Genomic DNA, 19,341 nt, shown 5'->3' on the forward strand with positions numbered 1-19,341 from the left:
AGTTACCTGTACATGGGGTCTCCTTTTTCTCAATTTAACTTTTGGTATGCCCACACCAATTTGCTGAAGTAACAAAAAAGCAGTAATTTATATTTTTGCACTCTTAGTTAATAGCCTACGTATAGAATGGGAATGTTTTCTCAACATCTGTGCTGTCCAGTGCATGTTTACTACTGCAAGCAGAGACCACCCCTCACCCTGATCATGAATTCTGAGCTCTCTTCCAGAATTAAACACAGTTTTAGGATAGGGAAACAAAAATCAGACATATGTTAATGTGAATAAAATTAACAGAGGGCTCTCCCTTCCACATATTCTGACAGAATAATATATAGAATGAGAATATCTCACTATTTATTTATATTTGATCCTAAAACCCAGCTCCTCCTAAGCTGCTTAAATAACCCTAAACAGTAAGAAAGAATATTGGGCTTCACTGAAGGCATATGGAGTTTTAGGTCTGCCATTAAATGGGTCTTGATCAGAACCACAGTAAAAATGAAGAGAAGGATTCTAATCTTTTCACAATGTAACTAAGATTTAGCTTGTTAATACATGCTTAATGGACTCACTTCAGTGACTACGTTTGTTTGGTGGTGCATCCACCTGTTCTCCCCCATAACAGTGGGAAAAATATATGCATATATGCGGACACACACAAAGAAAATTGACAATAAAACATAAAATTAAGTACTATAAAAACACTTGCTAATTACACAAACATAAAAATTATTTAAGCTGTTTAAAACTATATTAAGATGCATATTAAAAGTTTTCTTGTTATGCTTTGGCATAATTTTCACATATTTCAGCAAATAAGAACATGATGGGAAAGGTTTGAATTATTTTAATGTGCTTTTGAATTTGTTGTTTGTTGACTTTTCTCAGTTGTGCAAACAACGTTACAAACTTCAAGTCAATTTCTCAAAATATTGATTGTGTTGAACCAGTTGTGATTTGAGGAAATAGATTTTCAGAAGGAAAGCAGAAGACATTCAAAAGAAGGAAGAATTGGAAGTGTAAGAAGCCCTCACCTCTCCAAAGGTAAAGACGTAGTTATGTTTTATTTTACAACTATTGAAAAATTGCTGGCAAAAAGGGTTAAAATGATGTTTGTTAATAACTTAACAGCTACTGGGAGGTTCAACTAAAATTAATATGACATGTTAAAGAAAGTCCATGAATTCTAAATACATCTGTCTTTGTTGAGTACTTAGTTTTAAACTGTAGTTCCTGTATCAGCCTGAATAGCATGCACCACCCCACACAAACTGGGAGTGGAAAACTCTAGTCTGTGTAACTGTTAATAACAACAATAAAAATAATAATTCAAATGTTTAATGTTACATTTAGACATTGTTCTACAACATAACAATTGTTACTTATAAAACATCCTGTTTTACACATACTCTAAATCAAAGTTTTGAGCATTAAAGGAAAACATCTCAGGACTTCCATATCCTTTTAAGAGGAAAATTACACAGAGAAACCATGACAATTAGCATCCTAATAATCCACCTCAGTTTTCCTAGATTTATTTGGGATGAGCTGAGTTTTAAAAAGAATTTTTTAATCTTCAACGTTGTGAGGCAACAGTGCAGGATAACAGCACATCTGAGATGAACAGAGTCCATCAGTTTCTTAGAAGATTAGGTCTAAAATAAGACTATTGCCTTGCTTCTTTTTACATTACTCCTATGAATGAAAAGACAGTTTAATTTGCATACAAGGGAAAGATAAATAGGCCAATTACTAATAACCTCTAATTAAGAAAATATTGGGTCAGTAATGATGCAGATTTTTGCCTCTGAAGAATTCACAAAAGAAAAACTATCAAAACTTCCATTTTTTAAGACATGAAAATCAAATGCGGATAGCCAGAAACTGAAGTCCTGCTCAGTTATGGAGACTATATAAAACCCTTCTTTTCCATGGTTTTCCTTTCTATTTTTGAAGTGCCTTTTAAAATAAATCAAAAGGGATATCTCATTAAAAGTTACAGTAAAGTTATTCTTTCTCTTCTTCAGAAGCACTTTTTTCTTTCTTGTGTTACACACTTGGCAAAAGATTTCAAATGTATTAATTACTGCACCAGGAAATTAATTCAAATATTCACAAAGCTGACTTCTCCCAGAATAAGAATAAAATTAATCACTAAAATGATTATGCTAAGATGAATGCTTAATTTCTTCTTCTGTCTTGTTTAAACAGGTTAATCTACTAAAACTCTAGTGTTCTGGGAAGGGGTGCTCAGCTAAATCCATCCTAACTCTGAGATCAGGTTTCAGCTCTGGTAAACAAAAAAACAACCAAATAAATAAATACAACAATTCAAGTAAAATACATTGTGTTTTCCTCTGATTTCTTTGGTTTTGCAAGTACAAAAATTTCAATCTTTTAAATGAGAAAGCATCACAAAAAAAAGGTGCATAAAAGCTCAGTTTGCTTCAAGATGCTTCATAATGATTATACTGTTTTCACGATGATATTACAACTACTACTAATTGTTTTAATGTTAATAAGTATATTAAAACGCTTCACATGTATAAATATGCATTCAAAATATACATATTTTTATTTTATTAATAAACAAATTCGATATATGTTAAAGCTGGTGGATTTGGATGAAGCCATATATGCACCACAGATTTTCCTGACACAGACAAAACGGAGAATTTTCACTATTGCTGTCTTCTATCTTCTAATTTTTTCTGACAACATCCCCTTAATATAGAGAAGTAAATTAGAAGGTGTTTCATACCTTTGGTTGGAGATTTGGATGCAGTAGCACATACCCATTAGGATCAATTGCAAAATAGTATCCATTTGGACAAAGCTGGAATAAAGAAATGAAATGTAGCATTATATGGTTTTAAGTAATGAAGAAAGGGTAATTAATAGTTTTCAAGAAATGCTCACATTGTGGAAAACAGACGCCTCAGGCATCGTGAAGTATAAGATTACTAACACAGACAAAATAATTTCTTAATTTTTTACTCTTTTAGGATCATAAACTTGGAGAATGATTTAGGCTGATGAAACCTCTGAAGGTCAGCTGGTACAACCTCTCACTGAAAGCAAAAAAATGAAGTCCGACTTAAAAAATAAAGTCCAACTAAAAAAATCAACTTAGAAGTTGGACTAGGTTTCAATTCTTTGAATACCTCCTGTGCAAATTCCTCAACCTCAGGGAAGGGCAGTCTATTCTCCTTCTTCCCTAATTTCAGCTGGAATTTCCATTGGAAATGGAATTTCTAGTTACCTATGCTGGTAGCCTCTTTTTGAGGCAGTGTTAAGGTCCATTTTCTCCAGAATTCCCATTAGCTAACCCTTAGGCTCCTTCATCATCTCAAATGCATCTCAGCTTCTTCCAGGTACCAGGTACTGCAGACCCCCCAGCCAACTTAGTAGCTCTGCACTGGGCCTGAGTACTTATTACCATTCAGGAAATCAAATCTGGACAGTGTACTGATGCAGATGTTTAGTGCACAGCTGGTTTTTGCTGCCATGGCACACTGCTAATTTATGTGCTGTGTGTCCTCCACCGCGACTCCCAAGTCCTTTCCTGCCCTTTGAGGCAGCCTGAGCTGTGGTGGGGGATTATTCCATTCTAAATGTAGGACTTTGCATCTGCCTTCAGTAAACTTGTGATGCTCCTTTTCCTCCCCAGCTTTTGTTTTCCACAGCACCAGTTATTTTCATAGAAATTCCACAGCTAGATGTCTACATAAATAAATCAATCATATTGAGTAGGATACAGACAGACACCTATATTAAAAAAATTTTCTAGAAAGAGATGTTCTAGACAAATGGCAAATATTTTCAGCTGAAATGATCGTGCACTCTGCATTAAGAACCAAACATTTAACTAAAGAGCAGGGCCTTAAGATACAGGAAGATAATTACTTGTAATACATCCCCCAATGCAAAAGCTGACTTTTACACAGTGCACTCTGATGGACAAATCACACAGTAACACATATATGGCTGGAGAGAAAACCACCAGAAAATGAACAACAATAGAATAGAATATATGAAAAGAAGCCTGCTGGTATTTTGACTCAAATCCAGTCATTGCAGCATGACTTATGAAAGAGCATGCCCAGAAATCACACATTAAACACACGTGATGGGAAACCACCAGTGCAAGCAGCTCACCGTAAATCGGGGCGTCAGTTTCTTTATGTCCTCCAAAGAGACATCCACCCCCATTACTCCAAGAATCAGCTGATTCTGGCAAAATTCAAAAATGTTAGTATGTATTAGATATATTTACAATGCAGAATAACTGGAACAATCAGTAAAATTGTATTTCTGCCTTAATGTTTTTCTTGACAGATACATTTGTGAAGTTGCCTATTTAGTTATGTGTCTATTCTGAATATTTTAAATTATGTCAAAATGATTCAAAATAAAATTTAATAAATTTAGAATTTAATATAGAATATGAAAATTATTTCTGAAGATGGATTCCTTCCTAGATTAAATAATATATGTAAGAACAAAACAGCTAAAAGCAAAAGTGATGCAATAATATTGCCAGTTATGCAGATACTAAACTAGCAGCACCAGCACTTTTCATGTTGGGCAGCTGGTAAGTGAGACCTCAAAACAATTAACTCTTTGGGCTATAGTATAAAGCTCAATGAAAAATATTCCAATGCAATAAAAAACCCCAGTGAATAAAAGAATCATCAGCATTTGAAATCAGGGACTCAGGCAGTAAAGTTATTTTGCAAATAATTTCTTTTTCTACTACAAAAAAGGGAGGCAGTCATTTACATAGTGTGACCTGAATCCCTTTTCCATATAAAATAAATTTGTAAAATTTGCTTGAGGAGGAATCTTTCAGTCTATAAATAGATTAAGGTGGAGATACAAATTGAGTATCTCAATTAGAGATTGGAGTTCCCTTCTTGCTCATGTGTACTAGATCACGTCTGTTTTAATTCTCAGAATGACATCCTTTGATAATCAGTAGTCTGTCACTTTGAAGAGGACTGAGACAATTCCAGGCATTGTCTTGTAGATAAGATTAAGAAGCATTTTCTTTTTTTAAGGGAAGCTAAGAAAACTCTTCTGAAAGCAAGCTAAAGAAATGCCAAAACCTCATTGATTCATTCTATGTTATAGCTGAGAAACTGAATCAAATAATATTTGGTCTAAATTTCTGTATATTTTGACCTGAATGGAGTACACAAAAGTAAAATATTTTACTACACATTGTTCAAGCATATTCCAGGTCTGTTTTTTGTTTTGTGAAGAGGACACAGATTCCATGTTAGACAGTAATAGGAATGGGAAATTTTATTTATTCAACACTTAGAATTTAATCTAAATACGGTGCTCTTTTCCATTATCATTACTAATGATGTACTAATTTATATTTTCTACATCACTGCCTTTTACCCTGAAATGCCACAGCCTCAGAGATTTGCTAGAAATTTATCTAGACATTATTTCTTAGAAAGGTCTAAATAATATCATCATCTACTTCCCATCTATTGAGCACTTAGTGCATTCCCACTGCCACTAAGACAGAGGGAGAGACAGTGGAGATAGTGGAATGTCACACCCTGAAACTCAGAATGACAAAAGGTAAAATAATGCAGTGTATTTTCCTGTTCCCAGGAGGTGATCAGATAAGCAGATATGACCCCTTTGTTTCTGATGTACAAGACAATTACACTGCAAAATATTCTACGGAAATACACGTACTTCAAGGCATTTAATATTAAATTTAATTTATATAACTGCTATTTTTTTTCTTTGAATGAAAAGCTTACGATTTTCCCATTTTGTTCCCTTGTTAGATTGAAGACAGGCAGAGTTCCTGTAATCACAAGGCCCAGCTCCTAAAAAATAACCAGTAAAGAAGGGAGAAAAAGATTTTTAGTTAAAAAGCAAATGTTAAGACATGATATATTAGAACAATGGAAGAATGTGTGTAGCTAAGCAATTACTTTCAGTATTTGTAAAAAACAATTACTTTCAATTTTGTAAAAAAGAAAATAATACTTTACTGACTTGATGAATAAAAAGTTGGAATTATAAATTTTTTTGTCCACACATTATCTTTTTTAAAATTGATGATGGTCAACAACTTAGGATATAAAAGTTTCAAGAAACCTAAATATTATGAAAATATATTTGCAGCTACAGTATCCACTATGCATAAAACTATGGATAAGGAAAGGAAAGGAAAGGAAAGGAAAGGAAAGGAAAGGAAAGGAAAGGAAAGGAAAGGAAAGGAAAGGAAAGGAAAGGAAAGGAAAGGAAAGGAAAGGAAAGGAAAGGAAAGGAAAGGAAAGCTTAGAAATAGTAAATTCCAATTTGGAGTGATGGTGTTCGTGTTCCCAAGTCCCTTTCAGTGCAATGGGGCCCTCCTCTCCTGGAGATGGCTGAATTCCTGCTTTCCCATGGGAAGCAGTGAATTAATTCTCTGTTTTGCTTTGTTTGTGGGCACAGCTTTAATTTTCCTATTAAACTGTCTTTGTCTAAACCCACAAATTTCCCTTTTGATTGTCTCCCCAGCCCCACCAGTGGGGGTTTGGTTGATGGCTGGGGTTAGGCCACAACAGGTATATAACACATACAGGGAAAAACAACTGAAAAATACAACAAATAATTCCTCTACTTTTTCTATCATCACTGCTTTGGAGTGGTGTGCAATAATGTCTATATGGGCTTGGCAAAATCAGTCTCCTCTGGTACTGAGGCAACTGAGAAAAGGAATTTGCATTTTTTGGGAAGATATAAGAAAACTGGTTTTCCTTTAGTACTCTTCACAAATCATACAGAAAATAGGATCCAGAGCCCCATATGTTCAGATAGCCAGGAAAATTTAGTTTTCTATTCCAAACTGTCCATAGGGAGATTTCTACCTTTTTTTTATGTGATTGTTTAATTTTAAACTTTTCCCCTTCATTTATGCTTACTCTCCTTCTATCTAGTTTATTGAGGCGTCTTATCTCTTTTCTCCCTTTGTTTTACTTGAAAAGAAAAAAAAAGCTAGATCACCATATGAATGCACTGTGGTGTAATCTGTTCTCTCTTTTCCCAGCCCAGTAGCACCTTTTTGAATTTTACACCATCCTTCATGAACTCACATTTGTGTATCAAGTGAAAGGTCAGAGTTAGTAAAGCTACAAGCAAAGCGAAGTGGATTTTGTAGGAAAGTAAGAGAAATAGGGATGAATCAGTAGAGAAGACATTATTTAGAAGAAACATTGAATAGATACATAATGAAACAGGAGAGGGATGTAATATGGGGGATAATACCATCTCCCCAGTATTAAAAAAAAAAAAAAAAAAGAAGGTAAAGTTAGAAAGGATAGAAAGGATAACAATTATGAATAAATTTTGCCTAACTAGTAAACCTAAAAGTATCTGAAAATTCTTGGATTATCTTGAAAATGAAGCCAAAGCAACACAGAAATAGAATGTGAAGGGACAGGGCTAAAAAAGAGCTGTGAATTGCTACAAATACATTGAATTATTTAAGACAGTCTTGAAAGCCAGACTGAAATGAAAGTTCCTCTTCAGAATTTTATAACCTGAATTTATGCACTAATGTGGCCTCATGTAATAGACTTTGCATTACTTTAGTCTTAGCCACAAAAACAGTCACTGGACAGTAAGAACCAAATTATAGGGATGAGTCCTGTAAGCCATATGTGTGTTTGTGAGTATACAATTGTAAATATACAATTTTATACCCACAAGCACACACATGTAACACACGAAGGCAGAAAACCTTGAAGGAAAGACTGAATGAACCCACTGAGTATATAAAGGAACAAAAGAGATGCCTGCAGGTGTCACTTATTTTACTTGAATCAACAGATCTCTATTCCTAGTTACAAATTTATCTTTGGCTTTACAACAGGATATGTACAGAGCATAAGAACTTCTGTCATCACATCCTTTATGTTTCCAGTAAGTACCTCAAAAATAACAAACAAAACACAGTTAAGGAACTTCTGGACATTGAAATTTCAATGAAAAACTAGTTCCTCTGTGTCATGCTCTGTTATATTGACAGTAAAAATTATATGTTGATTAAAAAAAATAATTACAGGAATGGAAGATGTGCATTTTGACATGACGTTACACGGCTACGTGAGCATGGATAAATACGTGAGTCCAAATCACCATTTTGCAGTAATTTTTGCCTCAAAAGCAGGTTATTCAGAGCAAGAGATTAGATTTCCTCTAACAATACTTTTCCTCCTGTAGTTTCCTGAGTATGTTTGTTTTACAAGACCAAAGTGATAAATTCAGCACTAAGAAAGCTTTTCATAACTGTTTTTGTTTATATCCGCATTATTTACACTGTCCAATTAAAGGTTAAAGAAATCATTACCTTGAGCGAGAAAGCAATTACAACAACCCAAGTTCAAAGTTTGTGCAAATACTTAGTAATACTGATAGATTTAATTCTGCCTGGAATGTTCTTGGGAGGTGGAAAAAAAAAAAAAAAAAAGAGGAAAAACTAAGAATTCTAAGAATTCCTCCACACCAGAAATGTAACAAATGACCTTTACTGCTGTAGGTACAACAATGGAAAGCTATTTGCTTCTTTTTTTTTTTTTTTTTTTTTTTTTTTTTTTTGCTTAAGCTGAGAACAGCAGTGGCCTGTACTTCAAAGTCTGCAGAGAATAAACTGGTTTTCTCTGCTAAATTTCAGGTCACTTAGATGGATACTAGGTGCAAGTAAGACCAGCACATTATAAATAGATCTCTTCCTAGTGGCTGTTCTATTAATCAGCATAGATGTTAGAAAAACAAGAATATCATATTTGGAACTGTAAGAAATTGGATTAGTGGGAAAGCAGACCCACATAGTTACTGATTTTCTAAAATTCTTACTTTAGTAGAGACAAATACAGATCATACCAGAGCATCCAGATAGACATTTGTCCATTGGACTTGTTTGGCTTGCTCTCCAGCTAAAACCATTGGTCTTCCCAAAACATCCAGATATTCCTGTTAAAAAGTGTAATGAACTCATCAGAAGGCAATTCTTAGATCAAAGAGCACAAGCTATATTAAAATCAACAATAATTAAATAATAAAAATTAAAATATCAGGGGAAAAAAGGAAATCAAAAGTCACCATTACTACAGGAGAAGCATTTATTTACTTCTTAAAAATTGTACCACAAAATAATTAAGTCTTCAGTTTGCAGTATTTACTGAAGAGGTAATTCCTGTATTCCATTCCCAGTCACACAGAACTTACACACTCTTAACCACCACACTTTTTCCACAAACTGAGAATTACAACTATTTTTATTTAATTGCTAATGACATAAAGAAGTTGCAAGCAGATTACAGAACCATCAACCCAGAAGAAAGAGTGGATAATGGAGGGTGAGTGGTGTAACATCTGGGTATGTTAAGTTCCTAGAGCAACAATTTGTGTAACTTCTATTGGAATAACAAAAATCAGAATTATAAAACCTCTTTTTCCTGTCTTTCTTCAGTTTGCGAGTATGGCTAAAGCTGGTGATCTTATGAGATGTCAGGTTTCTGGACTTATTTGGGAGTGGATGCCATCAAACTTTTTTCAGTCATCAACTTTTTCTACTTGTCTGATCTTATTAGAGATATGTCTTGCCAGACACTGTCTGGAAGAGTTTAACAGAATCAAAGGTTTCTTATTCAAGCCAAAAAAGGATTCTTATTTTCTGCCAAAAAATGTCATGCCTGGCCTTGGAAGGACAAAGAACTGCTGTGATATTTCTCTGCTTTTCTGGACATGTGAGTATCTGGACTTTCAGACAATTGAAAAGAATAATTGTTCTTTTACACTGTCCATCTTCAGTCTGGAATTCATAATATAATCTCAGAGTCCTGTGCCTTTGTTTATCTACATGCAAGTCTGCTAAGATGCTCCTACATTCTTTTTGAAGGAAAGAAGTACAATCTCTTCTGAAAGAGTTGGATCCATCCAGGTACCTCTCCTATAAAGCAGGATTGTGGTGCAGCACCCACATGAGTTCAGATGCTCTAGCAGGGCTATCCCCTCACATACATCCACAGCAGTGATAAAAACCCTTTGGGTCATGCAGAAAGCATGGCAGAAGGTGAACTGTGAATGCCTAGACACTTTATAAAAAATTACTGGTTTTATAGAACTTTATGATGAAATTGCTGTCATGTCTCAGCATCAGAGTTTGAGGGACCATGTAAAACTTGGAGGAAAGCTGAGCCACAAGCTCAGTCCTTGTGCAGAGGCCTGAAGGACACAGAGCACTTCAGAACTTCAGACACTCCATGGTGTGCCCGTGGTCAGCCTGCTTTGGAGGAGGTGAATGTGAGCAGTGCTGTGACCAGGACACGAGCTGCTCTGGGCCAGGGTAACAGGGATAATGTTTTAAACTCTTTCTCGGCAACCACTTAAAATAAAAAGTAGAACATTTTAAGAGAATAATCCCTTCAATGTAGAAGAAACTCTAATTTTTTTATATTTTCTTAATGTAGTGTATCTTAAAATTTAATTGATTTTAGCAGAGGTGAAGAGCAAACATATCCACAAACATATATTACTCCACTTTCTGCATGTTAAAACTGCATCTGGATTTGGCCAACTCACTTACCTGTGTGTTTATTCTTATGGCTCCAATAGATGGGATTTCATAGTAATAACCTAAAATTTGAAACGGAAACAATGTCATTTTACCATAATAGATTAATGGCCCCTTAATCTTGAGGAATGTAATTTAGCTTATAATTTCTAGTCTAAATTCTATTAGAATTATTGTTTATGAATGGAATACATTTTAGTAGATGCTACCACAATGCATGGTCATATGATGGGTCACCATGTAATTCAGACCAAGGTAGTGACTCTTAAGTAATGACAATTATAATTTGTTTCTTTTGGCTGTTTTGTTTAAGGTTGTATCATATACTGAGTTTATCCCAGTTACTATGATGTGCAAGTATATTTAATGTTTGTTTTAATATGCTGTGACAGCAACATAATTACATGCTGAATGCATATAGGGATGTAAAAATAGCTAGGGTCTGCCACAAGAGTGAATTCATAGTATTAAAATATACGGCATTCTGTGGAATGAAAAAAAACTAATGGTATTTCTCCTACACAGAGAATGTACATCAGAAATGTCTTTATTTAGCACTAATTTTATTGCTCATTTGTTTGAATTAAAAATATTTAAAATACTGTCCATGTAATAAAACTGAAGCTGGGCACTGAGATCCATCTTCAGTCCATGAAATTTTTAAGTCAGATTGGAAGGAAGAGGCAGAGAATTAGAGAGGTAAACTATTGATATTAGTAATTTCCTTTGCTGTACGCAAAATCTTTTAATTTAGGAAAAAGTAAATAAAACTGCTTCCTGGGATGTGCAAACAAATAATCACAGGAATTTTAGACAGAAGATTAGGATCATTCTGCTTCAATAATAAGATGACATAGGTGGTTATGCTTTAAACCAGCTGGTCCTCATTTGTTTTAAAACAATGGCGGTCACATGCACACAGTATTTTGAGATATAAAGATGTTAAAAAAAATCTGTTCAAAACATAAATATCAATTTTCTGTTATTATCTAACAATAAAATCTGCTCTTCATGGTGTTGTAGTATCTTCTGCATGACTTGTCAGCATGCTGAGGGTTTCATGAGGTTGTGACACATATGTATGCTATTCACCCAGGCTATGGGTTCTTCTAGTTTGGTTTTTTTGGTGTTTTTTTTTGGTTTTTTGTTTTTTTGGGTTTTTTTTAATCTATGCCTTTCTCTCTATGTTACTCTTCTGCCTGAGCATGTCTTTATCTCCTTCCCTGGCAGTCCTAATTTTCAAGATCCTTTGTAATCACCTCTTGCTCACCTCTCACCTCTTGCTTCTCACCAATTTGTAAAATAGTTTTACATTTTCAGTCAGGCCTGCAAATTGCTCTATTTAAAACATAAGCAAATGTTTGATACATTATATATATTCCACTTATCTCTATTATTTTCCATTATTTTTTTTATTTTCTGATATATTTCTATATCTTATGACTTCTTGTGCAATTGTAAGACATTTGGGACTCATATTTTTTACACACTTAAAATGTTTCTGAGTACATTTTGAATGCAAAAATTTAATGTAGAAAACATTCTATTTCCTTACTTTCACCTTTTTTACTTTTTCTTTTTGTCCTACATAGAGAAAACATAATGAAAATAGAAAATATAAGAAGCTCTCAAAAACTAAGAAATCATAGCAAGAGCAATTTTGATATTTTCACTGAATAAGGGAAAAAAAATCCAAGTATCTTATCCCTTGTAAGTTTTGGAGAAAAACAGAAAGAAATGTAACCAGCCAACTAACCAAACAAAACTCCCTTTGTCCAGACCACTTAATTTAAACCAGCTTTGACTAATTTCTTATCTGTCATCAGTTCCAACTTTACATAGATGGCTATTAAAACAAATATTCTCAAAACTGAACCATAATGGCTTATTATTATAAAAACTACTGCGGTAGTTTTCATACAATATGAAGTTTTAAATAAAGTAATAAAGAAATAAATCTACCAGTTTCTCGTTTACATGTGATTTTTTCATGTATATATTATGTAATAAAATAACTTTTGAAAATTTTGATAACAAATATAATAAACTTAAAAACCAAGCTGAAAAATCTGCCATTTTTAGAGAGCAAAGATATCACCTAACCAAAGCTCTAGTGAAGATCAATTTAAAAGAAAGACACAGTACCTTTATTTTCACAGGCCATCCACTGTATGGGTCCTTTGTCATAATTATGTTGGCCAACAGAAAATGTGAACACGCGTACCTGTGCAAGTAAAAAACCAATGCATATAACAACTATTAATCATTTATTAGTTGTTACCCTCAAGGCAATGATACCTGATTTTTTCATAAATACGAATAGAAAAAAGAACACTATGAATTCTCCAGTTTTTGTATCCATAAAAGATATGAGAGATGCAAAAAATAAAAGATTGTGGTATTTTGTGTATTCCTATTATTTCTTCCATGATGTAGAATAAAGAAGAATGCTCTTTTACACAGTCTTTGTACTTTAAAAGTCTTACATTGGTGATTGTTCGTGAAGTGTTTTAATTTTTAGGTTCCTTATTCTAGGGTGGTAATTATAATTCTTCAGTTGTTGTTAAATTAGTTGACAAAACATATCAATATTAGATGCTTACCAACGGCTTAAAAAGAATATGTGTGGCAGTAGAATTCAAAGCAATGCAAAACTTGAGCTTTTAGGATTCAAAATATGAAATTTTCAGATACTACACAAAACAATTTCACTTTTTGCTCAGACTTGGTCTTCTTTATGTAAAACACTAAATTAGTTCAACAGACTTCCACTTCCATACAAAGGTTAAGCTTCTGATTTTTCACCTTAAGCTCTTGATATTCATTTAAGTTGTGGGTTTTTTCAGCAAAATTATATTATTTTTTCACAATGCTATACTCTAATCTGTCTCAGCAACTGTAAGGAGTTATGGTTTCAGAAGAATTTGCCAAAATCTCTTCAAGTTTTTGACTGAAAACAGACCTTTCAGCTGAAATTATTTTCCATGCAAATTTTCTGATTTGAATGAAAAAAATTTAAACCCAAAACCTGGTATTGCTTTAAAAATATTAAAAATCTTACCAGACAGACAGAAAAATTAGAAATACTATTTTTTAGTTTCTAGCTGAACATTTTGCTCTAAGTTTGAGTGCTTCTGTTAAAAGCTGGGAAAATTGTTTTCCGAACAGTTTTAATGAACTGCTCACTATATTCATGTCCCTCTGTTCAAGAGTCAGACACTTTTCCTTTTTAAGCATCCCTTTCTTTATTGATCTTTAACTTTACCACTTTAATGTACAAGTCATAAACCACAATTTGAAATCAGAATGAAAATTCCTTTCTATGGATTGGATGCTTCAAATGAAAATATATTACAATTAATTTGTATGCAGGCTGTGAGAAAGCAATAAGGTAATGTTTTTGTTAAATATTACACTCTAAATTTGCAGAGACTCCTTGTAAACAACTGATCATTGCTATGTTTGTTAATGACTATTTATAAAAATTTTCACCACATTATTTAGCATGTTCAATTAGTACCCAAATCTTCACTTCCAAAAGAATTGGTGTGATACAATCAGAGCTCAATTATTAACCAAGAGCTGTAGGAATGGCTTCACATCATCCATCAGCAGGTAGCAAATGGTGAAACTTTATTAGTGTTGACCCCTGTATGCAAGAAGGGCAAACAAAGCTTTGTGCTGGATGCCATTTTTAATTAACAATATGTTTTGATTTGCTTTATCCATACAACCCCTTTGTTTCTGCAGTTAAAAGGAGAATTAGAGTAACTGATTTAAGTGCTTGTTTTATAGTTTAAGACTACTCCATATAGGATCATTCCCCACTAATAAGTCATGCCAATTACATTTCTGGTTACACAGACAGGTATAGCAATGATTATGCCTCCATGATGGTAATTTTTTTCCTCATAGTTCATATAGATAAAGACAGATGAAAAATACCTTCTATTACCCTGAAAATATCAGTATTGACAGTGCAAAAATGACTTTATCTGGCATGTTTACATCTCATTTATTAATACTGTACCACAGTTGCCATTCCCCTTTTATTCTTGACATCTTTTAAAAAACGACAGCTATAATTCTTCTAATAGATCTTTCTTCTTCTACTTAATTAACATCTATTTTTTTCCTTTTCTGATTATCACCATGTTATTTTATATTGGCATCTCTCAGCTCACAAGTTCCCTGCCTCCTGTATTCCTGTTCTTTTTGAATTCACACTGCTCCCAGTCCATTGTCCACTAAACATTTGATGCAGAATAGATTCTTCTCAAAAAACTATGGAAAATCCCCACTGATGGTCAATAATTAGATACTTGAGAGACCTGATGTTTCTTTTGGATTAAAAGCTACCAAGTCATATGGGTTCTCTTGTGTGTGCAGAAAACATATGAGTCAATTAGACTGGACTGTCTAGCATTTGATCTCAAATGTAAAAATGAAACACTGAATTGGATTCAAGTTGCAAAATGCTGTGTAATTTAGGGAAAAACAGCAGTGTGTTAAATCTGCAACAAATCTATAAAGAATTTAGAATTTAAATTATTGACAACAAGCAGGAGACAATATATCTGATTTACTGTTCCTTGGATAATTAACAGAGATAAAGAACTGCAATGAAAATTGGAGATTTTAATTGTTACTTGGTTTGGCAAGAGGGTGGGATATTCAAAAGAGTATTCTTTTTCCTATTGCCTCATCTGGAATTGAGTAGGATGACAGACCAGCTGGAAAAATGAGTCAGCAAGTCAAATAATCAAGCCAATTTTAGCAAAAAAAAAAAAAAAAAAAAAGCTCTCTGCTAAATTTTCTGTGACAGGACCCAGAGTCAGCCAAAGTACTGAGACGTACTTTTCTATATGTTTTCCTTATCTCTCCAAAGAAGACAATAGGCTATTGATTAAAAAAAAAAAAACAAACCACAAAAAAAACCCCAAAAAACCAACCCTCCCCTCCCCCAAAAAACCAAAAACCCCAAACATTTAGTTATTTTTAATAGGAAATTTATGACTAAGAATACTTTAGGCAACCAGATCAGGCACAATGGGTACGAGCACCTCTCCCTTTGCCTGTCCTTTAAGCTTGGCTTCAACCAAGTGGGTTTCTGAGTTGAAGCAAACTGCCAAGTAGTCTTTGATGCCCAGAAGTTGTTTTCCATCACCACTGGTTATTGCTTCTCTCTGCAGCCTCTTGGGTCTGTGTAAGCTGCAGTTTTTGGGTGGTTTTGCCATGACATTTCCTCTCCACTACCCTCACTAGGGGATGGATGGACATTTGTGCTCCCCAACCCATTTCCTAGGGAAAGGGCAACCTTGGCTCAAGGCAGATCTATTAATCCTCTTCATAAAGAAACATAAGTTCCAAGGCAGTAAAATTAATGGAAAAATTAGATAAACAAATAGGAGCTGTCATGCTTTCTGATTTTCAATGGAACTATTAAAAGTAAAGTTCTTCTAGAAAACTTCAACCCTTAGAATTGAGCAAAACTAGAGATGGACACCAGCCTGCCCTGCCAGCCCATCCAGGCACTGTCTTGAAATTGTTCTGAAATAAAAAAAGTCCTAAGTTTTAGCAAAAGAGTTGAAAACTAATCCTCTGCAATTTCCTCACTGAGACTAACCTTAGAGAAAGAGAGAAAAAAAATCTTTATTATAATAATTTACAGTATATAGCAGAGGACTACACTAATTAGCAACAAATGTGAGTGGCACAGGCTGCCCAGGGAGGTTGTAAATCTGCTTCTATGGAGGTTTTAAACACCAGACTGGAGCAACCTGGCCTGTTCTTAGACCTGATATTGAACTAGAGACCTCTGCAAGTCACTTGCAACCTGGCTTATCCTAGGAACCTGTGAAGGACATCAAAGGAATACATGCAAAAATCCAACTCCTAAACAGAGCAAGTGATAGATAGAAAATAATTCTACAAAAGCAGAGGAAGATGTACTTTATTGAAGAAAATATAATTGTAGAATTATAAAATTAATTTCCTACTTGTTTGTATTTCTTTCTGGTGGAATAAGATCATAAGCACCAAGGTGAATAAAAAATTTTGACTGCTACAGATTTTTTGGGACAATGGCATTCCAGAGAGTTGTGGTGAAGACAAAAATGAAGGGGTATCTATGAAAAGGCTGCTTTCCCTACAGATCTCATTTGCTTTTCATGTATTCTATTTCTTCATTTTGGTATTGGACTAAAATTAAGAAAGATTAAATTAAATGCTTCCTTTGGGTATATCATGTTATGAGTATTACAAAAAAAAATAACTCTTGACTGAAGTTAATTCAAAGGGGTAATTAAACACAATGCACTTGCTGTTTAGGGTACTGACTATATGTGCAGACAATGTAGAATCCTTGAATCACTGAATGTTCTGGTTGGAGGAGAAATTAAAGAACATCTCATTTTAACTCCCCTGTTAGGCCTAAAAGCACTGCACCCACTCTGCATACCCCTTAGAGTGGAAGAAATTAACAGATAAATTTTCTGACAGAAAAATTATTTGTCTTGAATTCTGTGCTACTGGAATGAGAGAGCTCTCAATAATAATTTTTGTGCATCTCTTCACTTCTCTGTTTATGAAAAGATTAATTGACTTTTGGAGATATATATATTTATTTTACCAGATACCAAGAGAGCTACACAATTAATTCACTTAGTTGGATTCTACTTCATGCAGGCAAGATGAGTTCTGTCATTTTATGCCTAGTATGTAAAGAGTGCATCTTTCTGTACCACTAAATAAAAAAAACTGACTATGACCTAAAATTGAGCTCATCAAATCATTCAAATTTAGTTTTCATGACGGCTGTAAGATTTCAGGACATTTTACTCTGGCCTTTATAGCTGCAGGTAAAGATTCACAGATAATCATTTTTACTATACAACAAGGAAAACTGTGATAAAGGGGAATAAATAATTCAGTAATTTCAGCATGACCCAGGGAATTATCTTTCCCAGTAATGGGCTTACAGATTATCAGAGATGAGGAAAAATCGTTTGCAGTTTGTATTTAATAGGCACAGTTCTGAAATAAAAGGACAACATAAGAAGCCTTGCATTCTGAATAAAACCATAAAACTGCTCTTCTATTTTCCATTATGCATTCTGTCTTCTAAATCCCTTGTAAGTATAGCTTGTAAATCACTTAGTCAGTTTTGTGTTTTGCGGTGTAGGCCAGGGAGATGTTATGTAGTTTTCAAGCTGCCCCAGCTAAAATTTTGAACGCATTTTTTACCTTACATTTTTACATCTGTGGACAGAAATTTGAAGATGGTTTTGGATTTTGCTGTGAATTAGCTGAGAACAGATTATGACTGATTTGAACTGAGAAAGAGAACTGCAGAGGACAATCTGAAAATACAATATACCAATAAGGAAACCACCTAGGATTGGCCAATAGGATTCACCAAATACAGAGAGTCACCTAAATTATGCCTAATAATCTGTCATGCTGAACTCAGTTCAGGACATCCAGGGACACAGTCCTGAACTATTTAGGTTAGAGCTGTAAATGTAAAGCAAATTTATTTTTTTTTTTTCTTCCTAGAAGAGAAATAGAAGTTCTGAGCTTAACAGCAGGAGCAAGACTCACAACCGTGTGCTAGAGGACAGTTTTAAGATCCCTTAAGCCATCTTTTATGCATTATATAAAAGGGACATAACCCATTTTCCTTCTCAGGCCATGAGGGCAAGTGGCACAGTATGGCTCACATCTCAATGGCCACACCACAGTGCCATCCTCCCTCCCTGCCTGGCCCCATCTCAGGTCATCTCACTATAGGATTTTTTGGGAACATGCCCTAGCTCATGCCATCACTGAACTGAACACTGACATTGCTAAAAGAACTGACTGCCACAGGCCAGGAGCCATTCTGTTGGGTCTGTTAACAGCAGCAATTTTGGATAACTGGACATTTCTGCAGCCTGCACCTTGGCCCTGGACCATTTATTGGTTTGGACAGAGCTGTCTGGTTCACTCCTGCAAATAAGGCTGGTTTTCTTGTGATAGAGCCCTCAGGCCCAGCTTTTCAAAATTACTGGGACAGTGGTGCCACTAAACTTATAAATGACAGTTCAGTACTTGCACAAAAGGAGGGATGAGTTCATGATTCTCAGTTTGAGCACATTCTTAACTTCCCCAGCTTTGAATGCCAGGCTCGAGAAAGTTCAGAAGTTGGAGATTCAGGCTTTTGTATGTAACTGTCAGGCTGCTGATGCATTTTGCCATTAATAGTAGTTGGGAAAAAGAAAGAGAGATGACCTGAGCAGCAGGGAATGACACCTAGTCAGGTGCCAAAGTTCTGAAGTTTGAAAGGTCTAGAACTCAGAAAGCAGAATTGACACTTTAATGTCAAATTAGGAAATAAAAGTAATAGCATCACACAACAGCAGATATGTATCAAGTTATATTTTTTTTTTACATTTATGATACATTAAGATCTTTCCCTTGCTGTGGGTACTCTCCAAAAATATGTGTAGACTTGGGGTAACTGAGAAGAAAAACCCACATGAGAAACAATGAGAAGGAGAATTTAGCTCTCAATTATTTAAATGCAAAGGTAATTGCAGGCTGGACATCTTTGAATTTTTAGCCATGAAGAAAGTATAAGCCCATAGGATTTGAAAATCCATTTGACACCCCTTGAGTGTTTCCATAAGTGACCCTCTATATTCTGATTCAGCAAGGCACATGACTGTGCAAGTGTCCCCTTGAAACCAAAGTAAAATCTTTTAACTGAG

The 19,341-nt window shown here is 34.5% G+C and overlaps 1 protein-coding gene across 1 annotated transcript in view; it reads right to left on the minus strand.

Moving 5' to 3' along the window:
* Positions 1–19,341, minus strand: part of CACNA2D1 (calcium voltage-gated channel auxiliary subunit alpha2delta 1) — a 360,302-nt gene that overhangs the window by 38,817 nt on the left and 302,144 nt on the right. The window contains exons 13-18 of the mRNA XM_058804461.1: positions 12,737–12,815; positions 10,604–10,653; positions 8,899–8,988; positions 5,787–5,855; positions 4,159–4,233; positions 2,762–2,836 (exon numbers count right to left, since the gene is read on the minus strand). Coding sequence (XP_058660444.1) covers positions 2,762–2,836; positions 4,159–4,233; positions 5,787–5,855; positions 8,899–8,988; positions 10,604–10,653; positions 12,737–12,815 — 438 coding nt within the window. The remainder of the gene's footprint in view (positions 1–2,761; positions 2,837–4,158; positions 4,234–5,786; positions 5,856–8,898; positions 8,989–10,603; positions 10,654–12,736; positions 12,816–19,341) is intronic.

This window comes from Ammospiza caudacuta, chromosome 5, assembly GCF_027887145.1.
Source record: "Ammospiza caudacuta isolate bAmmCau1 chromosome 5, bAmmCau1.pri, whole genome shotgun sequence".
NCBI lineage: Eukaryota > Metazoa > Chordata > Aves > Passeriformes > Passerellidae > Ammospiza > Ammospiza caudacuta.